The 24,392-nt window shown below is 42.9% G+C and overlaps 1 protein-coding gene across 1 annotated transcript in view; it reads left to right on the top strand.

Moving 5' to 3' along the window:
* The window catches only part of LOC144684746 (EF-hand calcium-binding domain-containing protein 4B-like), a 164,338-nt gene that overhangs the window by 115,196 nt on the left and 24,750 nt on the right, over window positions 1–24,392 (top strand). Inside the window, exons 9-13 of the mRNA XM_078548929.1 lie at window positions 4,784–4,855; window positions 5,997–6,051; window positions 13,755–13,834; window positions 19,480–19,768; window positions 24,097–24,232. Coding sequence (XP_078405055.1) covers window positions 4,784–4,855; window positions 5,997–6,051; window positions 13,755–13,834; window positions 19,480–19,768; window positions 24,097–24,232 — 632 coding nt within the window. The remainder of the gene's footprint in view (window positions 1–4,783; window positions 4,856–5,996; window positions 6,052–13,754; window positions 13,835–19,479; window positions 19,769–24,096; window positions 24,233–24,392) is intronic.

Raw genomic sequence — 24,392 nt, 5'->3', positions numbered from 1 at the left:
GGAGCTCTGCCAAGCAACCGACACCCTCAGCCAGCCAGTCCCTCAGCTCCCTCCAGGTCCTTACCTCCAGTCAAGAGAACACCCCCTCTATTCAAGAGCTGGAAATAAGCAGCTGTCACACCGCTTACCCACAACCTCCACTAGCGCAGAGACACATACCTTGGTTGGACCCAGATCTAGAGCAGGCTCGGGTTCACAATCTGGTGGCCATCGCTTGAGGACTGCTGGGGATGAGGCATCTGTGAGGTCCGAGTCAGATGACCAGCCATTGGTCTTGGCCTTCCAACTCACTGTGGAGAGCCAGCAGAAGGCAGGGCAACATCATGCAGCGCTGTTGGAAGCCCTCAATAGAGTGGCATGTGAGTCAGAGGAGCGTGTCCACCTGCTCTTTGATGAAGTGGTGTCCACATGTCCATGCATGGAGGTCTCCATGAGAAGGATGGTGGACACCATGGAGCCACTGGTCCAACAGAATATGGAGATGTGTGCAGACCTGCAACCCATCGCGGTAGCCATGGGTGAGTTCCTGCAGTAGCAACGCAAGAGGGAAACGGGGCACCTCAATGTTCCTCCAGGTGCTCCTTCCCCTCATGGAGCCAGGCTGGGGCCCTCGAGCACCTGAAGGGAGGAGGAGTGGCAGCTGGATGCCCCTGAGTCATCCATTCAGGAATCAGAGGCTGTCTGCTCCCTCCAAATCCCCTTTGCCTGTGACCCCCTCAACATCGTCCTCTGTCACTGCAGAGAGAGCAAGTGGCCCACAGAAGGACAGCCAAAGTAAGCTGGGCCCTCAAACCTCTGCTGTCCAGAGGACCCATGTAAAATAATCAGAGGCAACAGGGGCAGCCGTAGCACAAGCTGTCTCCACTCCTGCTGCGGATGTCAGGGCAGCACCAAGAAGAAGTGGTGTGCCTAGAAAAGTTAAGAAATTCTGATCATAAGTGGTTGCATGGGCGAACACATTTTGTTCCTTTATAAACTGAAAATATATTGACTTCCACTGAATGATGTGAAATGTTGTCTTTCAGCTTCACTTATAGGCTTTGCAAGTCTTCCCCCTGCATCTACTCCCCCCCCCCCCCCCCCCCCCCCAACCCCAATAGCAGTTCAAGTGCACGCAGCTGGACCATGAGTGATTCTGGAGGGAGAAGTGTGTGTCTGTCAGGGCCTTTCAGAGCCTCGTGCAAGCACTCTCCCACACACACAGAGCCTTCCTCCATCACACTCATCTCACCATCCTGAGCATTTTCAATGCTGCCTGCTGGGGTTCTCTTTCAGTTGTCCATCTGAGCTGACCTGCATCTCCACCCACCCACTGATCGCACACCCATGCAGCACCGGTTCCCATCCAGCATGAGGCTCCGCTCACTTTCGATTTGCACAGCACGGTAGTCGTTAAGCTTTTGATTAGCTCCCCCATCCTCTCCCCTCCCTCAGTCACCCATGTCCTTTCCCCCCATCACAGTCCACTGCCCCCCTGGCATCACATTCCACCTCCCCACTGTTACCCTACAGCCGAGTCCTTGTCATTCCAGGATGTCCAGGTGAACGTGTACGTTCCCTACCATCCTGTAAATCCCACCCCCATCCCCATTGACCTCCCTGACCTCCTCCTTCCCATCGCCAGGGTCCGTGTTTGCCTCCGAGTCTCCACCAACTACTACTGCCGCCCCTTCTACCGGTACTGATGCGCCCTCACCCTCCCACCTTACCAGCTCACGCTGCCCCATCTCACACTCACCATTCCCTCCTACCACGCTCCCACCCCCACTGAGTTTGCTCCACAGGAGGCAGTCATTAACTCCACAGACCCCTCCCTTGCATTACCCTGGACATTCCAACCTCCACTCTTACTCCTTCCTCCACCCTTACTCCCTCCTGGACACCACCCCCCACCTTGGAACTCCCTCCCTTACAAATTCTTCCCTTCTTACACCTAACTCCACACTTGCACCGTTCTCCCCCGTTACACCATCCTCCTCCCATACTCCATCCTCCCTCCTGGACATCTTCCTTCCCCCCACCCCCAACCCAACTGGAACCTCACCACCACCGCACCTCCCTCTCCCCGGTACACATTCCTCTCCCCCTCACAACTCAACCTTCCTCTCCCCACCCAGCCCGATCATCCGTACCAGCCCACGGCGAAGCCTGTGAATTTCCGAAGCCTCTGTGAAGTCGAGGCTGCTGCCTGGAGACCTCCCACCTTCTGAGAGCTGCTCTGTGGCGGAGTCATAAGCATGAGAATCCACCCACCATGCGATGCATGTATTCTTCCAGGTTCTGGTAACTGTAGGGCTCTAGCATCATCATCTTTTCGGATGTCCGCAACCTGAGCAAGGCCACAAAGGTAAGTCCCGAAACCTGCACAACATGCTTGTCCAGACGTGTTCTGGGCTGGCGTGTTTTCTTGCCAGCGTAACAGTATACTGGGCATGGGGGGACGATTCTGGTTGGGCCTTACTTTGCATCCCACTAGCAGGATGCAAATCGGTTTCATGCCAACCTCCAACAGGATTCACATTCCACCATGGCGGACACCATCGGATGATACTGCACACCGGCGTGATACTGATTTCTGCTCCTCCCGCCGAATTCTCCCCCCTCCGCCTGCCATGACGCCTGCTGCCAACGGGAGTGGAAAATTCCGTCCTAAGTTGCAACATTTTATATTGCTAAATTCCTACATTGGTAAATGGAATAACCTTTATATTTTTTAACTTATTTTATTTTAAAAGAAAAATGTATTGGTGGGAGCCTCCGAGCTGTGGCCTTTTGACCCCCATTCCCTCAACCCAACTCGCCCTCTCGCCGAACCTTCCACTCCCTGACTCACCCACTCGCGACTTCCTTCTCCTGGACCTGCGTTCCTGTTCAAGGTCCAGATCTGATCCGAAGCTCGAGTTCCGATGTTGTGGAAGTGCGAGTCCCAATGGCGCAGAGGCGCTGAGTTGGGACTGCTACAAATCCATGTTTTTTTAAATGCTCCTGCTCACCGTTTCCCTCTCCTGAGCCCTCAATGTGAGCGAGGGCTCAGGAGAAGAGCGAGGCAGGAGCTGCTTCGACAGTCATTTAAAAAAAATAACTGGATTGCAGCAGCCCCAGCTTGGCACTCCTGCATCATCTTACAAACATACGAAATAGGAGCAGAAGTAGGCCATTCGGCCCCTCGAGTCTCCTCTGCCATTCAATAAGATCAAGGCTGATCTGTTTGTGTTTCAAGTTCCACATTCCCATCTACCCCTGATAACCTTTGATTCCCTTGCCTAACAAGAATCTATCTACCTCCACCTTAAAAATATTCAGTGACCCCGCCTTCACCACCTTCTGAGGCAGAGAGTTCCAAAGTCACACAACCCTCTGAGAGAAAATATTTCTCCTCATCTCTGTCCTAAAAGGGCGACCCCTAATTTTAAAACAGTGCCCCCTAGTTCTGGACTCACCTGCAAGAGGAAACATCCTTTCAACGTCCACCTTGTCAATACTGTTCAGGACCTTATATACTTCAATGAAATTACCCCTCACTCTTCTAAACTCCGGTGAACAAAAGCCCAGCCTGTCCAACCTTTCCTCATAAGACAACCCACTCATTCCAGGTATCAATCTAGTAAACCTCCTCTGAACTGCCTCCTTAAATAAGGAGACCAAAATTGCACACAGTATTCGAGGTGCGGTCTTACCAATGCCCTGTATAACAGAAGCATAACATCCTTACTTTTATGTTCAATTCCTCTCGTAATAAAGGATAGCAGTCTATTAGCCAGGAATCGCAACTCCACAACATCGGAGTTCTGGCTTTGGATCGGATCTGGATCTGAAATGCAGCTCCAGGAAAGCGATGTGGTGAGAGGGTGAGTTAGGGATGCAGTAAACCTTAACTCGGAGGCTGTGGAACAAGAAGACGCCACAACTCGGGGGGGGGGGTGGGGAGAGGCCGCTCAATAATGGCGCCTATCGGGTCATGCAGGAAATGAGGTTAAAATGAATCTTATGATGCTCAACGAGATTACAGGCCCCATTAATTTACCGATGTTAAAGCGAAGCAACGTTAAACGGGACAAGGTTAAATGACAACTTACTGTCTTTTACTCTACCACATCTGTTTTAAGCCCTGAGCCTGTTGGTTTATTACTCATTTTGGGACGGAGGCAGCACTGGCAAGGCCAGCATTTATTGTCCATCCTCAGTTCTCTGAGAAAGTAATGGTGAGCCGCCTGCTGTTTTCATAGACCTGAAGGATTTGCAAGGCCACTTCATAGTAGAGTTAAAAATCAGGTATAGGGGGCATATTACTCAAAAGGCAATGTCATGTCAAACAACATGCAAGAAAAATTACTGTTCTGCACTGTTCAAGGACTCTGTGCACATGCCTTTGTGTGGACCTACTATTCTTCATTTATGCTGTTTAGATTTACATAAGAAATATTGTTTTTCCAAGAAAACTACCCCATGTACTTGGTAACTAGACTGCTGGTGTGACACTGACTGGACATGAGACCAAAGGTTTTATCTCTGATTCTGTACCCAAGCAGTAGTAAGGGGGCTACAACATGAATGCATTGTCCAAATCAAAGAGGTCAAAAACAGCGAGAGTCCTGTTTAGTTGAGGTTGGTTATATTTCTATCAATGAGTGATAACTGCCTGTAGTGGGGATCCTGGCTGTGCAACTCAAATGTAATTCCTTGCAATGTGAGCAAACATGGCTCTCATTTGGTTACGCTAATTTCAAACTCCTGCTGCAGAAATAAAATCTTGAAACCATTAAGCTGGCTTTTCTCCAAACAGGGAAGTCTTGAAGGTGTCAAAGAACATGCAAAAGGAAAGTGAAAGTCTACTGAGACAGCTGGAACTTCTCAGGTAATTATGGCGGGAATTTAATAGACAACTGAAGCATCAAACGTTAACTTTCTAAATAGTTGCAAGTTAATTGCATTATGTTTCAATCTTGTAATAAAGAAGAGATGATTTCAATAGATAATACATTTGATAAGTCATTTTCACACTGCTATTTGGGTATTTTTCATCCCATTTATTAAATTTAGCAAAATATTAATGAAAGCATAACCTGATGTTCTCTATTTTGTACATGAAAATGAAAGAACGGAGGAAAGTACTTCCTCTTGTAGGAATGTAGGAAAATTGGAAGAGGAGGCCATTCAGTCCCTCATGTCTGTCTGCTATTCCATTATATCACAATTGGTTTGTACCTCGGCTCCATTTGCTTGCTTTTTCTCATAGAGTCATAGAGGTCTACAGCACAGAGAAAGGCCCTTCGGCCCATCGAGCCTGTGCTGGTCAAACAAGCACCTAGCTATTCTAATCCCATTTCCCAGCACTAAGCCCATAGCCTTGTATGCCATGGCATCGCAAGTGCACATCCAAATACTTCTTAAATGTTATGAGGGTATCTGCCTCTACTACCCTTCCATATCCGTATTATATATACATTGTGGGCAAATATGCTACTCCCATCATGGTGACTGTGGCAGAGTCTGTCCAGGTGGAGTCACCCTGTCATCACTCTGACTGCAGGAAGCTAGGCATGTGTTTGCTGTGTTAGCATGCGTACTGAAACTGCATGATGCGTACTCTTCAAAGGCAATTCCAGTTGAAGGAATGACACATGACTCCACTATGTTGGACTTCACTATGTGAACTGTTCATGTAACCTCTCTTCGCTTCACCCCTGTAATAGATTAACTGTACCCTTTAAGTAATAGATGGGTGAGTCTTATAGCATCAAACATGTTCAGATGACCACCTAAACCATAGGAGCCATTAACTTAGAAGAGTAATGAAGCTTTTAAGCTAACACCACTATAATGGGTGTGGATCTGAAATGGGCATTTTTCTCCCCAGGGTGGCTACTCAGCGGAGATAAATGTTGACTATTTGTTAGTGTTCACTATTAGTGAGGTGAATTGATGTAGTGAGACGTATAGTTCAGTGCAATTTATGTGACCGCTGACTGCAAATCAATCCTTTTTCTTTCAATTAGGGAGATGAACAAAAAACTTCGAGATGAAAGAGATGCCTATGAAGCCAAGAAGCTGGTTAGTCTCAAAAATCGAGTTCTAGTGCAGAGACGTGATAATTGCTGCTGCTGCTGCTGCCCTCCTGTGGGTCCATGCTATGTTCCCTGGGGCCACTCTAAACCAGTGCTGCCAAACTCCACACCTTCCCATCTGTATCATTGTGTGGGCACAAAACAGCATGACTGATTAATACCAACTCATTTAGTTTGCACAGTGCTGGTTATTTTCAGAGTTGGACACAAAAGCAGGTTAAATCTGCTTTAACCCAAAGGAGTAAATCTCACTTTGAAAGATGTGTCAGGTCAGCTTTAGGGTAACTTCAGTTTCACAAATGTAAGCACTCTATTTGCACTTACTGATAGAGATTAGTGTCTCTTTAGTCACAAAGACTGACAGTTGTCAAAGTGCAGAGAGGAATAGAACATCTTAATGTGACATTTTTGGTCAGAACAAATTTATTTCTGGTTTGTGGAGCCCTGTTTGTTCTGTACACTAATTCAGTGGGATGCTGCATCTTTAAGGGTGTGATTATTTGTTTGAAAGAAGAAATCCAATTCTATTAAGGCATCTGTTACATGAAAGTTATGCAGTGTGAGGCCAATTATTACCAAAGGCTTTGTCATTATCTTTAGCCACTGCTTCATCTTACAGACATGGGGAGAATTTTTTCCCCGTTGAGGGGGGAGGGGTGGGTGGGGTTGGGTGGGAGCAGGTGCGGGCAGGCGCGCAGCCAACTCCGTTGCACGCCTGCCAAACTGAAGATCTGAATGACGCGTGGTGACGTCGGGACACACGCCTGATGTCACCGTGTGTCATTTTACGCATCAGTGAGCGGGGCCTGCCCCCACTCGCCGACCTGAAGATTCTGGCCATAAAGTAGGCTAACATGCATAAATATCAGAGGCGAGTTGGGGTAGGGGAGTGGGAATGGGGGTGGTGGTGTTAAAAGATAGGTGCATTAATATTTGTTTAAAGTATATTGACACAGATAATGTACCAGTGAGCCTCTGCTGCTGTTCATTCTTGGATGATTTAGACATTTTGTATAACATAGCATCATAGGCTGTTTTTTTCCCCCTATAATTAGGGGCCATTAAAATCCAGTTTTTTTCACCAGCAAATTCTTGGATGACTGTTGGATGATGATTCAGTTCAAATTTGATTTCCTGTCAAACTTTGGAAGCTTTCGTCCGTCCCTCCCTCCCTCTGTCCTCTCAAAGTTTCCCTAATTGTTCTCTACCCACAACATAGAGTTTGAAATTGTGTGTGCACCACAGCTGTGATGTCCCTATGCACCTTGCACAGTGTATGGGCCATGCTGCACTTTGATCACCCTGATACAGCGTGCAACCATCTTGTATTTTTAACATTTGTCCTAAGTCCCCTAGGGAATCTTCCCAGGACGCTATTTCCATTTGTGCCCTGAACTCTGGTGCTGCTGACAGGCAGAAAAGTTCTGGTCTCCAGGTGGCAATGTGGTAGTCACCTCTTGCTGTTGCCTTCCAGCTCTTTGTTGTTGGGACACAAGCATACTGGGCCATGTGTTCCCACCATGAGGAAATGAAACAGGGACGGTGCGTGGTGAGGCTGCGTGTGGGAAGTGGCAGTGGTGATGTGAGCAGGCCTAGCCCGGTAATAGCGTGGCGGCTAGATCAGGATGGGACCGGAGCGGGGAGAGAGTAAAGCAAAAGTAAAAGCAACAGCTAGTCAAGGGCACGGAATCCAAGTCTTTTTCCCACCAAAGATTCTTTGGAGGCAGAAAAAGTTTCACTCTTTGAAGTAGCAACTGTATACCATACAGTAAAATGTGGTGATTCATATCACACAATGGATTGTTCCTTGAAACTAGAACCCCAGCTCTTTTTCCTCCCTTACTTCTTTTTAAGCATCATGTGGATGGACAAAGGCAGAGCAAATTGTCACAAATATTGTTAGCAAGTTGAGCATATCAGACTTGTTATCTGAACCGATAGGTCCTGATCTTACCACCATGCCCCCCTTGATTTAATCTTTTGTTGGGATCGGCTGTGGCAAGATTTATATGTATCATACAAAATGGTGTATCAATACAAATTATGGATACATGAAAAAGTAACTAAATTTGGTTTACGTAGAAAGGTAGGTGGAAAACAATGTCCAAATTCTTTATATACTTTCATGAGGCATGGGCACTGCTGACAAGGCCAGCATTTGTTGCCCATCCCTAATTGCGCTTTTCCAGTCATCATCAGCCTGAAAGGGTAATCTATTCCACTCCACAGATGTTGCCTGACGTGCTGAGTATTTCCAGCATTTTCTGTTTTTCTTTCAGATTTCCAGCATCTGCAATATTTTATTTTCTAGGCACAAGGGGCCTAGAATAGATCCTTTTCCTATGCTTAGGGAGAGGCTGATGGTGGCTATCATAAATGTGGCATCTGAATTGAGTTATTAGCTATAGGTTGTTATTTGATCTACTGTAGCTTCTAAGTCCTATACTTGTTCGGCAGACATTTTTAAGTATGTCAGAACTATTCCCCCAAATTACCTGCTATTTGGAGGGGGGGGGGGCTCAATTGTCTCCCACTTACTTTTCTCCTTTTCTTCAGACGTAAACCAAGTTATGGGGTTTGTAGTTGGCAATAAGAAGTGACTTTAATGATCTTATTCATAGTTTACCACCAGATTTTAGCTCAAGCCCTGTCTCAAGTTCACCCTGTCTGACATGTTAATGGTTGAAATCAGTGTGACTCTGGCATGTACAGTCTTTCAGTGGGGGAAGAGTGGACACTGGCAATACATTACTTTGTTTAAACAAATTGTTTACTGCCCTCCCTATTTCCTATTGTAAAGCAGGGTCGTGTATTTTTATATAGTCCCCTATAACTATAACTTCAGGGTTTGTAAAAGGGACATTTCAGGGCTCGATGGATGTAATTCATACCAGGCCATTTCCCTGTTGCATGACTTGTGTTTTACTGCTGTGTGACCTGTCATATGTGCTTTAAGGTCCTCACAGGTAAGGAGGAGGAAAAATGCTCGATATGAAGGATAAGCCTTTAGAGGAAGATAGAATAATGAAAACTAAATTACATAATGATGTGCCTAGTAGATAATCTTCACTAGAAGATAGCTAACTATATTCAATAGGTCTTGATTGTATCAACTTTATTCTCTTACACTTTGGGTTTTTGAAGAACTATTGCAAGAAGAACAATTGTTTTTAACATTTATTTTTAACTTCTCTACACCTTCCCAACAGTTTCCAGAAGGAGAGATTTTATTTTTGGAAACTGTGAATAGGGAACAGCTTGGGAAGATCATAATCTGGCTTCAAGTGCACACTCATACCTCTGTATCAGTGCCTCTGTTCTAAGAAGCATCAGAAAGGGTATATGCAGAGCTGAGGCTAGGTTCAGTATTGCTGAATTTGCCAATGTGTCATATTGCTAGAATTTTAGCAGGACCTGGAATTGCAACTGTCCAAAACTAATGTTTCTGCCAACTCTTTACTTTCTGTGCAAGTGTCCTCTGAAAGTGTCTAGTGTGCAAACATCTGGTACAAATTCATCTTTTATGCACTTCTAGGGACCATTTCACAGTTTAATGTTGGGATTTTAATAAAAGGTATTGGTAGACAAATATTGATTAAAATATGCTCTTCCTCGGTGTAAGGGTGGGAATGAAGGATGTAAGAATCCATTACTAGCTGTCTTGAAACTGGGGTTGTTGTAACTTCACCGATCTAGGAGCTACATTTCAAGAATACGCTCTCATCTTTGGAACTCCTGGAAAAAAATTAATCTCATTTTCTACCGGTGTCTTGTGGGGAATTATCTATTGTGTTTGTATGTAACTTGGTTTTTTTGCCCTCTGCAGTTATTATAGATTCATAGATCAAAAATAATGTACATAAGAAGCATCCACACAGCTCTATCCTCGACACATCTCTAGCTGGAAAGAAGCAGTGTATACAAGATATCCCTGGCTGGTATCAGCCCAATCGTCAAAAATATTCAACAATTAATGCTGAAATTTTGAGGAAAACTTTACCAGGACTGTAAATGACCACACTCAGTGTATAGAGAGTTAAAAATTTAAATAGTTAACTTTTCCTCCCCATGCAGACAGAAACTGAGACTGCAGTCGACAGCAGTCAGTGAATCAAAGACACAATTCAGAATAAGGCTTTAAACACAGAACAAAATGAGGTCAGAGAGAAAGTATCAAACCAGAATGGTAGGACATGCATCCAAATTTCTTAAAGGGACAGAATTACAGGGTGACATTTCCCTCCCACAAAGTGTGTTGTCAATTGAACAATTCCTTGCAGCAGTATTCACAAATGGAGTTTGAGTAACTTCCAAATTTAGCCAGTCATTTTGACTGAAGAATCTATAATAACTGCAAAGGGCAATAAAACAAGTTATATACAATCACAAGAATTTTTTCCAGGAGTTCCAAAGATGAGGACCTATTCTTGAAATGTAGCTCCTAGAGATATGAAGTTGCAACAACTCCAGTTTCAAGACAGTGAGTAATGGATCCTTACAACCTTCGTTCCCACACTCACCCTGAGGAAGGGCATATTTTAATTAATATTTGTCTGCCAATACTTTTTATTAAAATCTAGGGATTCGACTGTGAAAGACCCCTAGAAGTGCATAAAAGATGAACTTGTACCAGATGTTTGCACACCAGCCACTTTCAGAGATAGAGCTCTCTGCCTAGCAAGTCACAATTTGAATGTTCTGAGAACCTTGCAGCGAGTATCTACACTCAATGTACTTAACCCCAGATAGGTTTTCTAGTGAAGTGCTCCAGAGTTTCAGGGTTTACTGAAAACCTTTTTATAAATCATATTTGACACAGCATGACTCTATTACACTATGTGATGTCAAACTTCAGAGGATTTGAACTCCCTCTCTTGGGGCACTGTGTCTTTTCCAGTTCTCTTTTGCTTGCAATCCTTTCTCCAGTTCTCCTGACTCTCAACATAAATAACATTCTCTAATCTACCTTATATATTTATAAGTCTGAATTACATCTTTACCCTTCCCTGCCATAACCCTCCCAACTCTTCTGTCCCCTGCTAGAGAGAACAGATTTAGCTGCTTTAACCGTCATAAACAAAGTAGGTACATTAAAATATTTCCAAAGTCTGCTGGCCCAATCAACGCTCAGTGGTGGTGAATTGATTTAGTCTGAAGTCAAATATGATGAAAATAAAGCTGTTTATTATATAGTATAAGCTAAAAGGTTATAAATTTCTAGCCATAACACATTAAGTATTTAAACTATACTGATTATCTTTTACTTGCATAAAATACCAACTCATTACAGACATCTATAGGACTGCATAACATGTACAGATTTTGATGAAGGATTTATAAGTGAATGCTTCAATGTGTAAAATTATTTGAGGGAAACCCCCAATACACTGGTCTTTTGATAATAAAGATTTTTTATGTCAACAAACTTTGTAATATTTGTTTTAATTTGCCACACTTGTAGCACAGTTTCCATGCGGTAATGTAACATCTTGATCTGTTTCCAATAGAATGCTATTATCAACAGGAGCAACTTGCATTTATATAGCATCTTTAATGTAGTAAAACATCCCACGACAACTCAATTGGATGTTAGACAAGATTCAACACCAAGCCAGATGAGACACTAAATGAGAGAAATGCTCTAAAAAGGCATCTGCTCATTTCCAAGATCAATAAGTCTATCCATGAAATAATGACTAACTTAATAAGTTATGGATTGGAATTCATTTACGTACAAGGGGTAACTTTCTGAATCTGGGCTAATGGCCTTGTTTGTTTTCTTGCCATTTAAACTAATGGTCAGAATTGTGTGCAGCTCATAGCCAAATTGTCCAAACTGTGCTTTCAATAGGCAAGGTTCTCTGCAAGCAGTGTGAAGTCAGAACATTGGATCTGATTTTAACTCTGTGTAAGTGGGTGGATTTTGAATGACATAAAATTGGGCCCATTTTCTCTATAATATAATGAATGCTCAGAAACATATTACAAACTGGGATCTAATTGAGGATTCATAAAATTTTATATATATAGAATAATGGACAGTAATGACTAAGTTGCAAATGGGATTCTATTCAAATGTTACCAACAGCACGTTGATTTAAAATGGAGAATTTTCCAGAGAATTGAAGGGCCAGATCTTGTGTTGGGTATGGTCATTGATTCCTGGGAAGCAAATTAAATTTAGATGGGTTGCAAAATAAACCTGATATCATTACTCTTGCCATTTCTAGGTACTTTATTGTAAAGTGTTTAAAAGAAGCTGGTATCCTTTAATGTGCCAGAACTCATGTTAAAACCTGAGAGGTTAACTCTGTTTTTTCTCCACAGATGCTTCCTGACCTGCTGAGTATTTCCAAGATTTCCTGCTTTCATTTCAGATTTCCAGCATATGCAATATTTTGCTATTGTATCCTCTAATGCCCTGATTTTGAAATGGGTGAAACAAACCCAAACTCTCCATCACTGCTGTTCTTTTACAGCTGTTTATCAGCAATGGGCCAATTTGCTTTGTGTTTTTTTTCTTTGTATGTTATACCTTGTGCTGCTAATGATTTATCCTATTGTTCTTCTGTGTCCCTGTATCATTCCCAGTCAATGAGTCTGTTCTCCAGGTATTTGCTAGTGTTGGCCTTGAGCCAGCGGCTTGGAGATGTGTCCTATTCTTGCACTCCCTGATCATGCCAATGTCATTTGGTCACACTTACGAAGAACCTTTTTTTTGAAAGAACGGTCATGCTTTTTCAAAGCAAACATGTACCCAAACTGTCCCAGATCTACTTGCATAATCATGCTGGAATCCAGAGAACCAAACACATTGAATAAAATGACAACTTTAAACTAGTGTAAGCTGTTAGTCTCCTTAAATCTTCACGCTGACTGGCTACTATGACTTTTTCATGATCCACAGTTCTCCCTTTGTTTTTTAGTGGGAGGGGGAAATTAAGGTATGGATTTGTATTGTGTTAATCTCCACTACTAATCTGTGAACTGTCGTGAAGGCAGAACCAAGCTGCAGGATTCTCTGAAAACATTCTTTTAATATTTACTCTTCCCATTCCTCAGCTTTGTCCTGCCAAATTCATTTCTGGAGACTTTGTCACCGCAGCAGAATTTTTTAAAAATCTATTGCAGCATGGAGCCCGAGTGAAAATTGTTCACTCAAATGTGCCTTATGAAACCTGTCCCTTTGGCAGCTGTGTTTGCAGAAGGACTGGCTGTCACATACACTGGCAAGCTGTGGGAGTTTTCTCTTCCATGTCCCTCCCATTGTTTGAAGAGCAGCATAACTTTACAATGACTAGCAACATAATGCTATTTCTGCACTAAGATAGACTTTGACTGGACTTATGTCATTCTCATTATGTCGTTGTTTCAAAATGTTGGCAAAACCACTTATGTAACAACAATAATGGGCATCAGTGTCCTTTTTGTCTGCCCTTTTTAAATGGCACAATAATTCTGGTGGCATAAAACCTTGCTCCATTGATCAGTAACAATAGAAAGGGAGAAGTGACTGATTGATTGAATATTCTGCAGATAGGCAGTGAGAAGCTTTGGGATGTTGAGAGTGATTTCTGTTTTGGTTTGTAATGCGTATTATTGTCTATTGAGAATATTTAATGTCATTTCTTTCTTTTTCCATCGCAGATTTACTTGGATTAACTGCTCTGGATTTATTTTAATTTTCAGACCTCCCCCAGCAAAAAACCTTTGTTGAAGAGAGGTTCAGTGATAGGGAATTACCTGGTGGAAGACAAGCCAGTCAAACGGTTAGACCTGTGCCAATGCAAATATAAATGCATGCAATGAATTGTGCCCCATGTTGATGGAGTCATTTTTGTTTCCTAAAATTGCAGCTACTTCATCTATGTTATTGCATGAGATGTTCCTATAACTTCCTATTTTGTGAACATTTCATGAATATAAGACCATAAAACATAGGAGCAGAAATTAGGCCATTCAGCCCATCGAGTCTGCTCCGCCATTCAATCATGACTGATAAGTTTCTCAACCCCATTCTCTCCGTAACCTTTGATCCCTTTACCAATCAAGAACCTATCTATCTTGGTCTTAAAGACACTCAATGACCTGGCCTCCACAGCCTTCTGTGGCAATGAATTCCATAGATTCACCACTCTCTGGCTAAAGAAGTTTCTCCTCATCTCTGTTCTAAAAGGTCTTCCCTTTACTCTGAGGCTGTGCCCTCAGGTCCTAGTCTCTCCTACTAATGGAAACATCTTCCCCACGTCCACTCTATCCAGGCCTTTCAGTATTCTGTAAGTTTCAATCAGATCCCCCCTCATCCTTCTAAACTCCATCGAGTATAGACCCAGAGTCCTCAAACGTTTCTCATATGTTAAGCCTTTCATTCCTGGGATCGTTCTCGTGAACCTCCTCTGGACCCTCTCTAGGGCCAGCACATCCTTCCTGAGATACGGGGCCCAAAATTGCTCACAATATTCTAAATGTGGTCTGACCAGAGCCTTCTAAAGCCTCAGCAGCACATCCCTGCTTTTATATTCTAGTTCTTTCGAAATAAATGCCAACATTGCATTTGCCTTCCTAACTACCGACTCAACCTGCAAGTTAACCTTAAGAGAATCCTGCACTAGGACTCCCAAGTCCCTTTGTACTCTAGATTTCTGAATTCTCTCCCCATTTAGAAAATAGTCTATGCCTCTATTCTTCCTACCAAAGTGCATGACCTCACACTTCCCCACGGTGTATTCCATCTGCCACTTCTTTGCCCATTCTTCTAACCTGTCCAAATACTTCTGCAGCCTCCCTGCCTCCTCAATACTACCTGTCCCTCCATCTATCTTTGTATCATCTGCAAACTTAGCCAGGATGCCCTCAGTTCCTTCATCTAGATCATGAATGTATAAAGTGAAAAGTTGTGGTCCCAACACTGACCCCTGCGGAACTCCACTAGTCACCGGCCGGCATCCTGAGAAGGACCCCCTTATCCCCACTCTCTGCCTCCTGCCAGACAGCCAATCTTCTATCCATGCTAGTACCTTGCCTCTAACACCATGGGCTCTTATCTTACTGGGCAACCTCCTGTGCGGCACCTTGTCAAAGGCCTTCTGGAAGTCCAAATAGATAACATCCATTGGCTCTCCTTTGTCTAACATGTAGGCTTACTGTTTCCTAAAGGCTTGGTGCTTACAGATCCATGTAGCCAAGGCGCCAAAATTGTAGACCATCTAACATTCTTCAAGTGAATATATTACAAACTTTTCAGGAGAAAAAAATCACTTAATGTAAGATGGTTATTGGTGCAGATGCTCTCCACTAAGTTGGCACTTGGAAGTGGTCAGATATGTTCATGTTTACTGTGATCCAACGCAGCAAGATCCAAAGCTCTGCAGTGCTGTAAGGTTAAAATGCAAAGCAAGGGAAATTAGGAACAGTGACCCCAGGGTGCTTCTAGAGTCTGGGTACAAGAATTGTTCTGGTACGAGCTGGAGTGTAAGTTCCCCTTTTACCTTCTTATTGGGGAATAGCACTTGTAGGCACAAGGAAACCTTAAACAAGGATCCTTAAATTGGGTAAGGGACATATGAGAGTAAGTGCCTTCATAAAAGTTAAGAAAAGGTGACAAAATGAATGCAACATTTTAAGAATTGTTAAGAAAACCAGCACACATTAGTTTTAGGATCATAGAACAGGAGTAAACTATCCAGCCCCTCAAACCTGCTCCATTTTTCTAATTGTCCCAGTATCCATAGCCTTTTGAGGTTGAGATTTTCAGATTTCCAATTCACTTTGTGTGGAAAAGATGCTTCTTGATTTTCCTCCTAAATGGTCTAACTCTAATCTTAAGATCATGCCCTGACGTTCTTGATCCCCATCAGAGGAAATAATTTGACTAACTTTTTAATGACATCCCCAAAATTCAATTAGATGAGCCAGACATGATTTACCTTTAACAAAGCCATCTTCCTCTGGTCAGCTTCATATTTGTTCAAATGCTCTGTCACTCTATCCTTTGAAGTAAAAGCATAAAATGGTGAAAATGTATATCAACATTGGTAAAAAGAGTTAATATTTCAGGTGTGATTCTTTGTCAGGTCTAGGCACTTTTCTTGAGACTAGATGTTACAGTTAGTACACTGCCCTTGCCTTTTTGGTTTAGATCCAGGCCAGATGGGATGAAAGCTTCCTAAGATTTCCATAGCTATGGATCCAAAGTGAAACTAATTTGGGACATGATTAAGTCCACATTAGGTGGGTATGTGATCATACAAAAAATAACTCGAAATTAAGCACTAAATTTGCAATCTGGCTCTGAGGGAGATGAAAGATGATTGGTGCAGGGAATGTGACATTATTGTGTAGGGGCTGCTTTTGTATAGGTAGAAATTGAATACGTGACCCTGCACCTAACTCATATATGATTTAAGAGCTTTTCATGAAGACTTTAGGTTCCAAAGATGCACTCCTGTTCTTCAGTTTTAAGATCTGACAGCAGGATTGACTAGTACAGGGCAAGACTCCATTCCTGAATTTGATCTTTAGGTCACTGGAAGTTTTTACAGTAGTGCTGCAGTGTTATTTAGGTCCTATAAACTCCTTGATGTGCAGACAGATTTGATGGTTTCTGACCAATTCTTAAAATTGTTCACATAGTGTCACTGAAACTTTAAATGAAAAAGGTTTTTTATCTCATCCATCTTGTCTACAATATGGGTTGGGTATATATTGAGTTAGCAACTGCCAGGTATCTCACCCTGAATCTACAAACTGAATTAACTACATTTTTCTTTCCCCTTCTATCCCTAACAGTTATAGGCTGGACTTTCTATCTCGACTACAAATAAGTAGAAAATCTAGCCGATAGGTTTTCGCTCGGTGCCTCGTTCTGCTCCCCTCTGACGTGTTAAAAAAGAGGTCTTTATCTAATGCCGAAATGGCATGTAAGACTCCCCTTGTCAGCAGATTCTTTCAATAATGAATGTCAGAACTTGGGCTAGACAGAGAACCACAGGCAGCAGGATAGTGACTAAGCATGGTAATATGACCAAACCTGATTCTCACAAGGGCACACTGGAGCGTGCTCATAAACAGCTGCTGTACTTGATTTCCCTTGATGCCTTACACTTGCTTTAGGTACATTGAGCCAAGGACACAATTGTAGCAGCTTCATTCACCATTTAAGTTGACATCGGCTAACTGGGTGTAGATTGGGGATTGAACCTAGCACCTGACTTGCCTGTGAGGCACAGTAGGACACCTCAGTCACTTGTGGAGTATGGGTCGTGAGAGAGAAAAGTTTCATTTGTAACAAAAGCGACATCAGTGTGAATTTATTCCCCAAGTTCATCCTGGCCAATGCTGTTTAGAACAAAGATTTTCTGGTGTTCCCAGATATTACATTGTCTGAAAATTCCCCCTGCATCTCACTAATGCAGTGAACTGTTAAACCTCTGTCAATAAATGTCAATTTGAATGAAATGACTGTGCATTTTTTCTTAAGGAAATTCAATTTTAGAAACAAACAATAGTTGTTCCGTAAAATATTATAATTTCAAATTTTTTATGGCAGTTTGTTAGTTACATTTTGATTCTTAATTTTAACTTCTGTAAAATCAAAATATTGTAAAATGCCTGAAATTTAAATTAATCCAAAATTAGGACTGAAAACCAAAATTCCATAATAGATGCAGTTGCTCAAGTGTTCTGCTTTCTTGGAATTTGGGTGCATCCCCTTTACGGCAGATTCCAGCCTGACTGCGAGTGATCTTCCATTCTCGGAGGTCGGTTGGTGGTTTCTTGGCCCACATAGGAAGTCTGGTGGAAGCTATGGGGAGATGGTGGCAATGTCACTAGACTAGTAATCCAGGGGCCCAGCCTAATGCTCTGGGGACATGAGTTCAAATCCCACCATAGCAGCCCATGAAAGAATTTTTAAAAACTGGAATGGAGGTGTGCATGGTAGGCCTGGGAGGTTTTTTGAATGCAAAACTTTAGTCCTCTCCAGCCTTGCTGCCATAGCAACAAAGGCCAAGGTGTTCAGGGTGTTGCTAAAGTTTAAATGCAGCTTTGCTATCTACATATTTTTTTATATATACACACATGTATATATAATTTCCATATAGTGCACTTGCCCCCACCCTCACGCACCCAAAACAAGAAATTGGATGAATTGGAAAATGTGCACCCATTTCCCATCCCCACCCATCTGACACCCATAAACCATAAGCAGAAAAACCAGCCAGTCCAAAATGTGCTACTGTTACCCTGCTCTGCACTTAAAATACACAAGAAATTGAGGTAAAAATTTGCAGGATCAATGTCCTGCTTTCAGCTGAATGACTAACTTCATTTCTAAATTGGTTGAATATCACCAACAATATCAAACAACAACAGGTAGACTGAGGACTACATTCAGAATTCCCAGCTTTTCGATATCATTTTCAGCTGTTAGAATTTGCAAGTAATCTATCAATTTATAAGGAACATCCCTTGGCTCTGGAATTTTCCATTTTGTTACTTCAATGAGATCTATTAATCCACTTAAAATAAGTGTTCTCACCTCTAGGCTAAAACATTGAAGAGTAATTTCAGATGAATGCATTATGCTAGGAACCTGTGGGTAATTTGAGATCTTCTATGAGTTTCTTCTAAGGTAAATGTAGTATTTTATTTATCCTTTTGTGGAATGTGGGTGTTGCTGGCAGGGCCAGCATTAGTTGCCCATCCCTAATTGTCCTTGAACCAAGTAGCTTATTGGGCCATTTCAGAGGGTAGCTAAGAATCAATCATATTGCTGTGGATTGGGACTCACATGTAGGCCAGACAAGAATGGCAGATTTTCTTCCATAAAGGACTTTAGTGTACCAGATGGGTTTTTATGACAATGATTTCATGGTCATAATTACTGAGGCTTGTTTTTCAATTCCAGATTATTAATTTAATTTAAATTCCAACAGTTGCTGTGGTGGGATTTGAACCATTGTCCCCAGAACATTAATCTGGGCCTCTGGATTGCTAGTCCAATAACATTACCTCTATGCCACCCGAGTATTGAATTAGTTTGGTAGTATAACCCCTGCTTCCTCTTCATTTTCTTCTTGGGCCATCGTTGCTGTTATCTTAATTAAGCAAGCAATGATGGCACACATTCATTCCTTTCAAAATACTTTAAGTTTCCCATGAGCTTTCTGTGAAAACTACCATAGTCAAATCACCCTTAATCATGGATGTATCATTTGTAAAACAGAAATTGAATTTTTTGGCATTAGCAAAAAATCGTTCAGAATAAATATGTTTAATTGGACTTTTATTTTAAATTACTTGCATGGAATATGTTTTTGATTTTGGTTGGGACTAATACTCAAATTTGCCATCAGTTGTTTTTTGATTTTGCTGTATTTATTTCTGTATCTGTGACAAATGGACTTTTGCGCAGACAGCTCGTTGCTGCAGATCAATCTCTCATCGCCACAGAGGAAGTGACATCGGAGCCCAGCAAGAAGAACTGTAAATATGTATCAAAGGAGACAGGCACAGACAATGCTGGTGCTGAAGGGCCATGCAGTCCAATGTCGACAGAAGACCAAAGACCGCCAGATGAGGCTGCAGGCTGCAGGGTAGGTGGACTACCTTTACACACCTCGGAAGAAGAAGGAGAAGAAGAAGAAGAATTGGGTGAGGCTCCACTTTCACCCAGAGGCCAGCCTATTGGCATAGAAACAGCGGTGAGTAGGGACAGCCATACTTTACAAGTTGACCACTGTTCCTAAATTTACTGTTCCAGCGCTACCCAAAGCAAGCATTTGCCTCAGAGTTAACGGTCAGCAAGAGTTTACCACAAAAAAAAATGAGATCAGAATAAAGCTCCCACTGAGAGAAGGGAAGTAGCAATTCAATATGCTTAGAGATGTATGATTTTTCAAAGTTTGCATTTGTTCTGCAGAGTCCATAATTTCAGGTAAGCGAATTTTAGTGTTGTACATTGTGTTTAGGTGATATATCAGGATTCCCAAAATATTATAATTCTTTAACAGACACAGAGCTCAATGTATTATCATACAATGGATACTTGCCTTGAAAGCTTTGAGACATGTCCTTTGTCTGGTTATCTATTAGTAAAAAGAATGCTGTATATCTACGATACCATTTAATGGTCAAGTGCCTTTTAGTATGTAGTGTTGGATTGAATAAACAGATTATTTAAATTTATTGCATTGGTTTTCTTTTGCTGTAATTGAGATTGGAAAAAAATGTCCTTGTCTAAAAAAACGCGCTTCTAATAAGGTTTTAATTTCTTCCAGTGTTGTTTCATTGGCCACTTCTTGCCATCCCTCTCCACCCTGACCTCTACTTCCCCTCTTCACCCGTCTCTGGTCCCTCTCTCCTATTCCCATCTCTGCTCCCTGTCTCCATTCTCTGTCTCTGCTCCCCGTCTCTGCTCCCCTCTCCACTCGTCTCCACTTCAGTCTTTTCAGTCAGAGGTGCCATTTGGATAATCCATCTTTGCCTCCTACTGAGGTCCTCACCATCACAGATGTCATCTTCAGCCAATTCAATTCATTCCGCATGATATCAAGGAATGACTGTGTGCAGTGGGAAACAGCAAAGACTATGAAAACATCCTAAATGTAGTACTGAAGAGCTGCGCTTCAGAACTAGCTGTGCCACCCCGAGCCAAGCTGTTCTTGGGTTCCACCAGGGCCACTCGCTCCTGACCTTATTACAGCCTTGGTTCAAACATGGACAAAAGAGCTGAACTCCCGAGGTGAAGTGAGAGTGACTGCCTTTGACGTCAAGGCCGCATTTGATCAAGTGTGGCATCAAGGAGCCATAGCAAAGCTGGAGTCAATGGGAATCAGGGGGAAAACTCTCCACTGGCTGGGATCGTACCTAGCACAAAGAGAGATGATTGTGGTGGTTGGAGGTCAGTCATCTCAGCTGCAGGTCATCACTGCAGGAGTTCCTCAGGTTAGTGTCCTAGGCCCAACCATCTTCAGTTGCTTCATCAATGACCTTCCTTCCATCATAAGGTCAGAAGTAGGGATGTTCACAGATGATTGCACAATGTTCAGCACCATTCGCAACTCCTCAGATACTGAAGCAGTCCATGTCCAAATGCACCAAGACCTGGACAATATCCAGGCTTGGGCTGACAAGTTACAAGTAACATCCATGCCACACAAGTGTCAGGCAATGACCATCTCCTACAAGAGAGAATCCAACCATCGCCCCTTGATGTTCAATGGCATTACCATCACTGAATCCCACACTATCAACATCCTGGGGCTTACCATTGACCAGAAACTGAACTGGACTAGCCATATAAATACTGTGGCTACAAGAGCAGGTCAGAGGCTAGGAATCCTGTGGCGAGTAACTCACCTCCTGACTCCCCAAAGCCTGTCCACTAGCTACAAGGCACAAATTAGGAGCGTAATGGAATACCCCCTACTTGCCTGGATGAGTGCAGTTACTACAACACTCAAGAAGCTTGACACGATCTAGGACAAAGCAGCCCACTTGATTGGCACCCCTTCCACAAACATTCACTCCCTCCACCACCGACGCACAGTAGTAGCAGTATGCACCATCTACAAGGTGCACTGTAGGAATTCACCAAGGCTCCTTCGGCAGCACTTGCCAAACCCATGGCTGCTTCCATCTAGAAGGACAAGGGCAGCAGATAGATGGGAACCCCACCACCTTGAAGTTCCCCTCTAAGTCATTCACCATCCTGACTTGGAAATATATCGCCGTTCCTTCACTGTTGCTGGGTCAAAATTCTGGAACTCCCTTCCTAACAGCACTGTGGATATATCTACAACACATAGACTGCAGCGGTTCAAAAAGGCAGCTCACCACCACCTTCTCAAGGGCAACTTGGGATAGGCAATAAGTGCTGGCCCAGCCAGCAAAGCCCACATCCCATGAATGAATAAAAAAAAGCTATAGTGCTACTCTGGCATCTATCAGACAAAGTGGAAAATTTGCCCAGATATATTCTGTCCACAAAAACAAGGTCAAATCCAATCCAGCCAGCAACTGCCCCATCAGCCTAAACTCAAACAACAGCAAAGTGATGGAAGGTGTCATTGACAGTACTATCAAGGAATGCTTACTCAGCAAGAATCTGCTCACTGATGTTCAGTTTGGGTTCTGCCAGGACCATCCAGCTCCTAACCTCATTACAGACTTGGTCCAAACATGTAAAAACGAGCCAGACTTGAGGTGAGAGCGACTGTCCTTGATATCGAGGCAACATTTGACTGAATGTGGCACGAGGGAGCCCAAGCAAAACTGGAGTCTATACGAATCGGGGATAACTCTTCATTGGCTGTAGTCATATCCAGCACAAAGGAAGATGGTTGTGGTTGTGGGAAGTCAATCATCTCAGTCCTGGGATATCACTGCAGGAGTTCCTCAGGGTAGTGTCCCAGGCCCAACCACCTTCAGCTGCTTCATCAATGACCTTCTCTATATCATAAGGTCAGAAGTGGGGACGTTGGCTGATGATTGCATAACGTTCAGCACCATTCGCAAATCCTTAGATACTGAAGTACGTGCAGCAAGACCTGGACAACATTCAGGCTTGGGCTGATAAGTGGCAAGTAACGTGCATTGTACATGCACAATTAAATGCATAAACCAAGAAGTTGCTGTCTGAGCTGCCCTGCTTCTCCAGAAGCTGCATGGTAATGCTATCCTACTGAGAACCACTAAAATACATTGAATTGTGTCAGGCTGCTGTACTTACCTGGCACCTGCGCATTAAACTCACCTGAAAAATTAGGGTTTGTCCATTCCAGTGTAAGTAACTCTTTTGAGCACATTCACAGTTCTTGGTTTCCGGGAGTGGGACACAAACCCACAACCCTCTGATTCAAAGGCGAGGGTGCTATGAACTGAGCTACAGCTGACACCTCCATTCCAGTGTAAGTACCCATTTAAAGGTGTGACAAGTCTTAATTACTGTCAAACAACCTCACTGGCACACAGGTCCCTGATGTCTGTAGAGGGCGATATTCTTTTTGGCTGAGAGAATCTTCTCATTCAAAAGCCAATAAAAAGTCTGTGGACGATGGCAAGTGTTAGTTGCTGAACCAGTCCCTTATCTTTTGACTCAGAGGTTGTTCTCTATTGTGTGAGTTATGGGGTATTCAGTATAATCTCCTTAAGGTTAAGTTCCAGCAGAGAGAATTTTTATTTGAGTTGGACTTATAAATTGGAAAACACAATCTAACTGTTTTCTTTCACACAGATACATTACATTTTAATTGTTCTTAATGACACCATCTGGAATAATTGCATTGCAATAATGACTTATACAAGGTTCTTTGATTCATTGTGTTGTCTGCTATGTTTAGTTTGGGCTTTCTCTTGGTATGAAACTCAAATATAATTTTCACAACTGATTGCTGTTATGAGTTTTGATTCTCATACTCATCCAATATTGGACAAGTGTGGCATTTAATTTTTAAATTTATTGATGTAGTGAACACAGCAAAGCTAATAAAAAAATCCAGTAAAAGTTGGTGCTGTCAAAGCTTACAAATATGGGTCTATGAAAATATGTGAAGTATCGAGGAATGATCGTGGGTGGGATATGGGTCTATGAAGAAGTGTACAGTACCTGTGAATGGGTGGGATATGGGTCTATAAAGAAGTGTATGGTACATGGGAATGGGTTGGATATGGGTCTATGAAGAAGTGTGCAGTACCTGGGAATGGGTGGGTTATGGGTCTATGAATAAATGTACAGTACCTGGGAATGGGTGGGATATGGGTCTATGAAGAAGTGTGCAGTACCTGGGAATGGGTGGGACATGGGTCTATGAAGAAGTGTGCAGTACCTGGGAATGGGTGGGATATGGGTCTGTGAAGAAGTGTGGAGTGCCTGGGAATGGATGGGATATGGGTCTGTGAAGAAGTGTACGGTACCTGGGAATGGGTGGGATATGGATCAATGAAGAAATGTGCAGTGCCTGGGAATGGGTAAGATATGGGTCTATGAAGAAGGAGGTAAACTGATTCTTCTTTTGTCCTTTTTATCTAGGAGTCTGAGGCAATGGGGTCTTCCCCTGATAGAATATTTAAAGTGGTGTTTATTGGGAACTCCGGTGTTGGAAAGAGCTCATTTATCCATCGATTCTGCTATGACCGATTTCTCACAGAAATTAATGCTACAATTGGTAAATATGGAACTTTTAACTGTGTGGTTTAATAAAAAAAAATCTCTCCTTGGCTTTTCTGTTGTGAAGGAGCTGATGTGTCCTACCAAAGTGGCCATTCTTCATCCGTGATCCTAGGTCCCACATAATCTAGTCTAACACCTCAGTTCAAAATTGAGGG

The sequence above is a fragment of the Cetorhinus maximus genome, chromosome 9 (genome assembly GCF_964194155.1).
Source record: "Cetorhinus maximus chromosome 9, sCetMax3.hap1.1, whole genome shotgun sequence".
NCBI classification, from domain to species: domain Eukaryota; kingdom Metazoa; phylum Chordata; class Chondrichthyes; order Lamniformes; family Cetorhinidae; genus Cetorhinus; species Cetorhinus maximus.
Note: the sequence above shows the minus strand (reverse complement) of the source record. Positions and strands in the feature narration are given on the sequence as shown.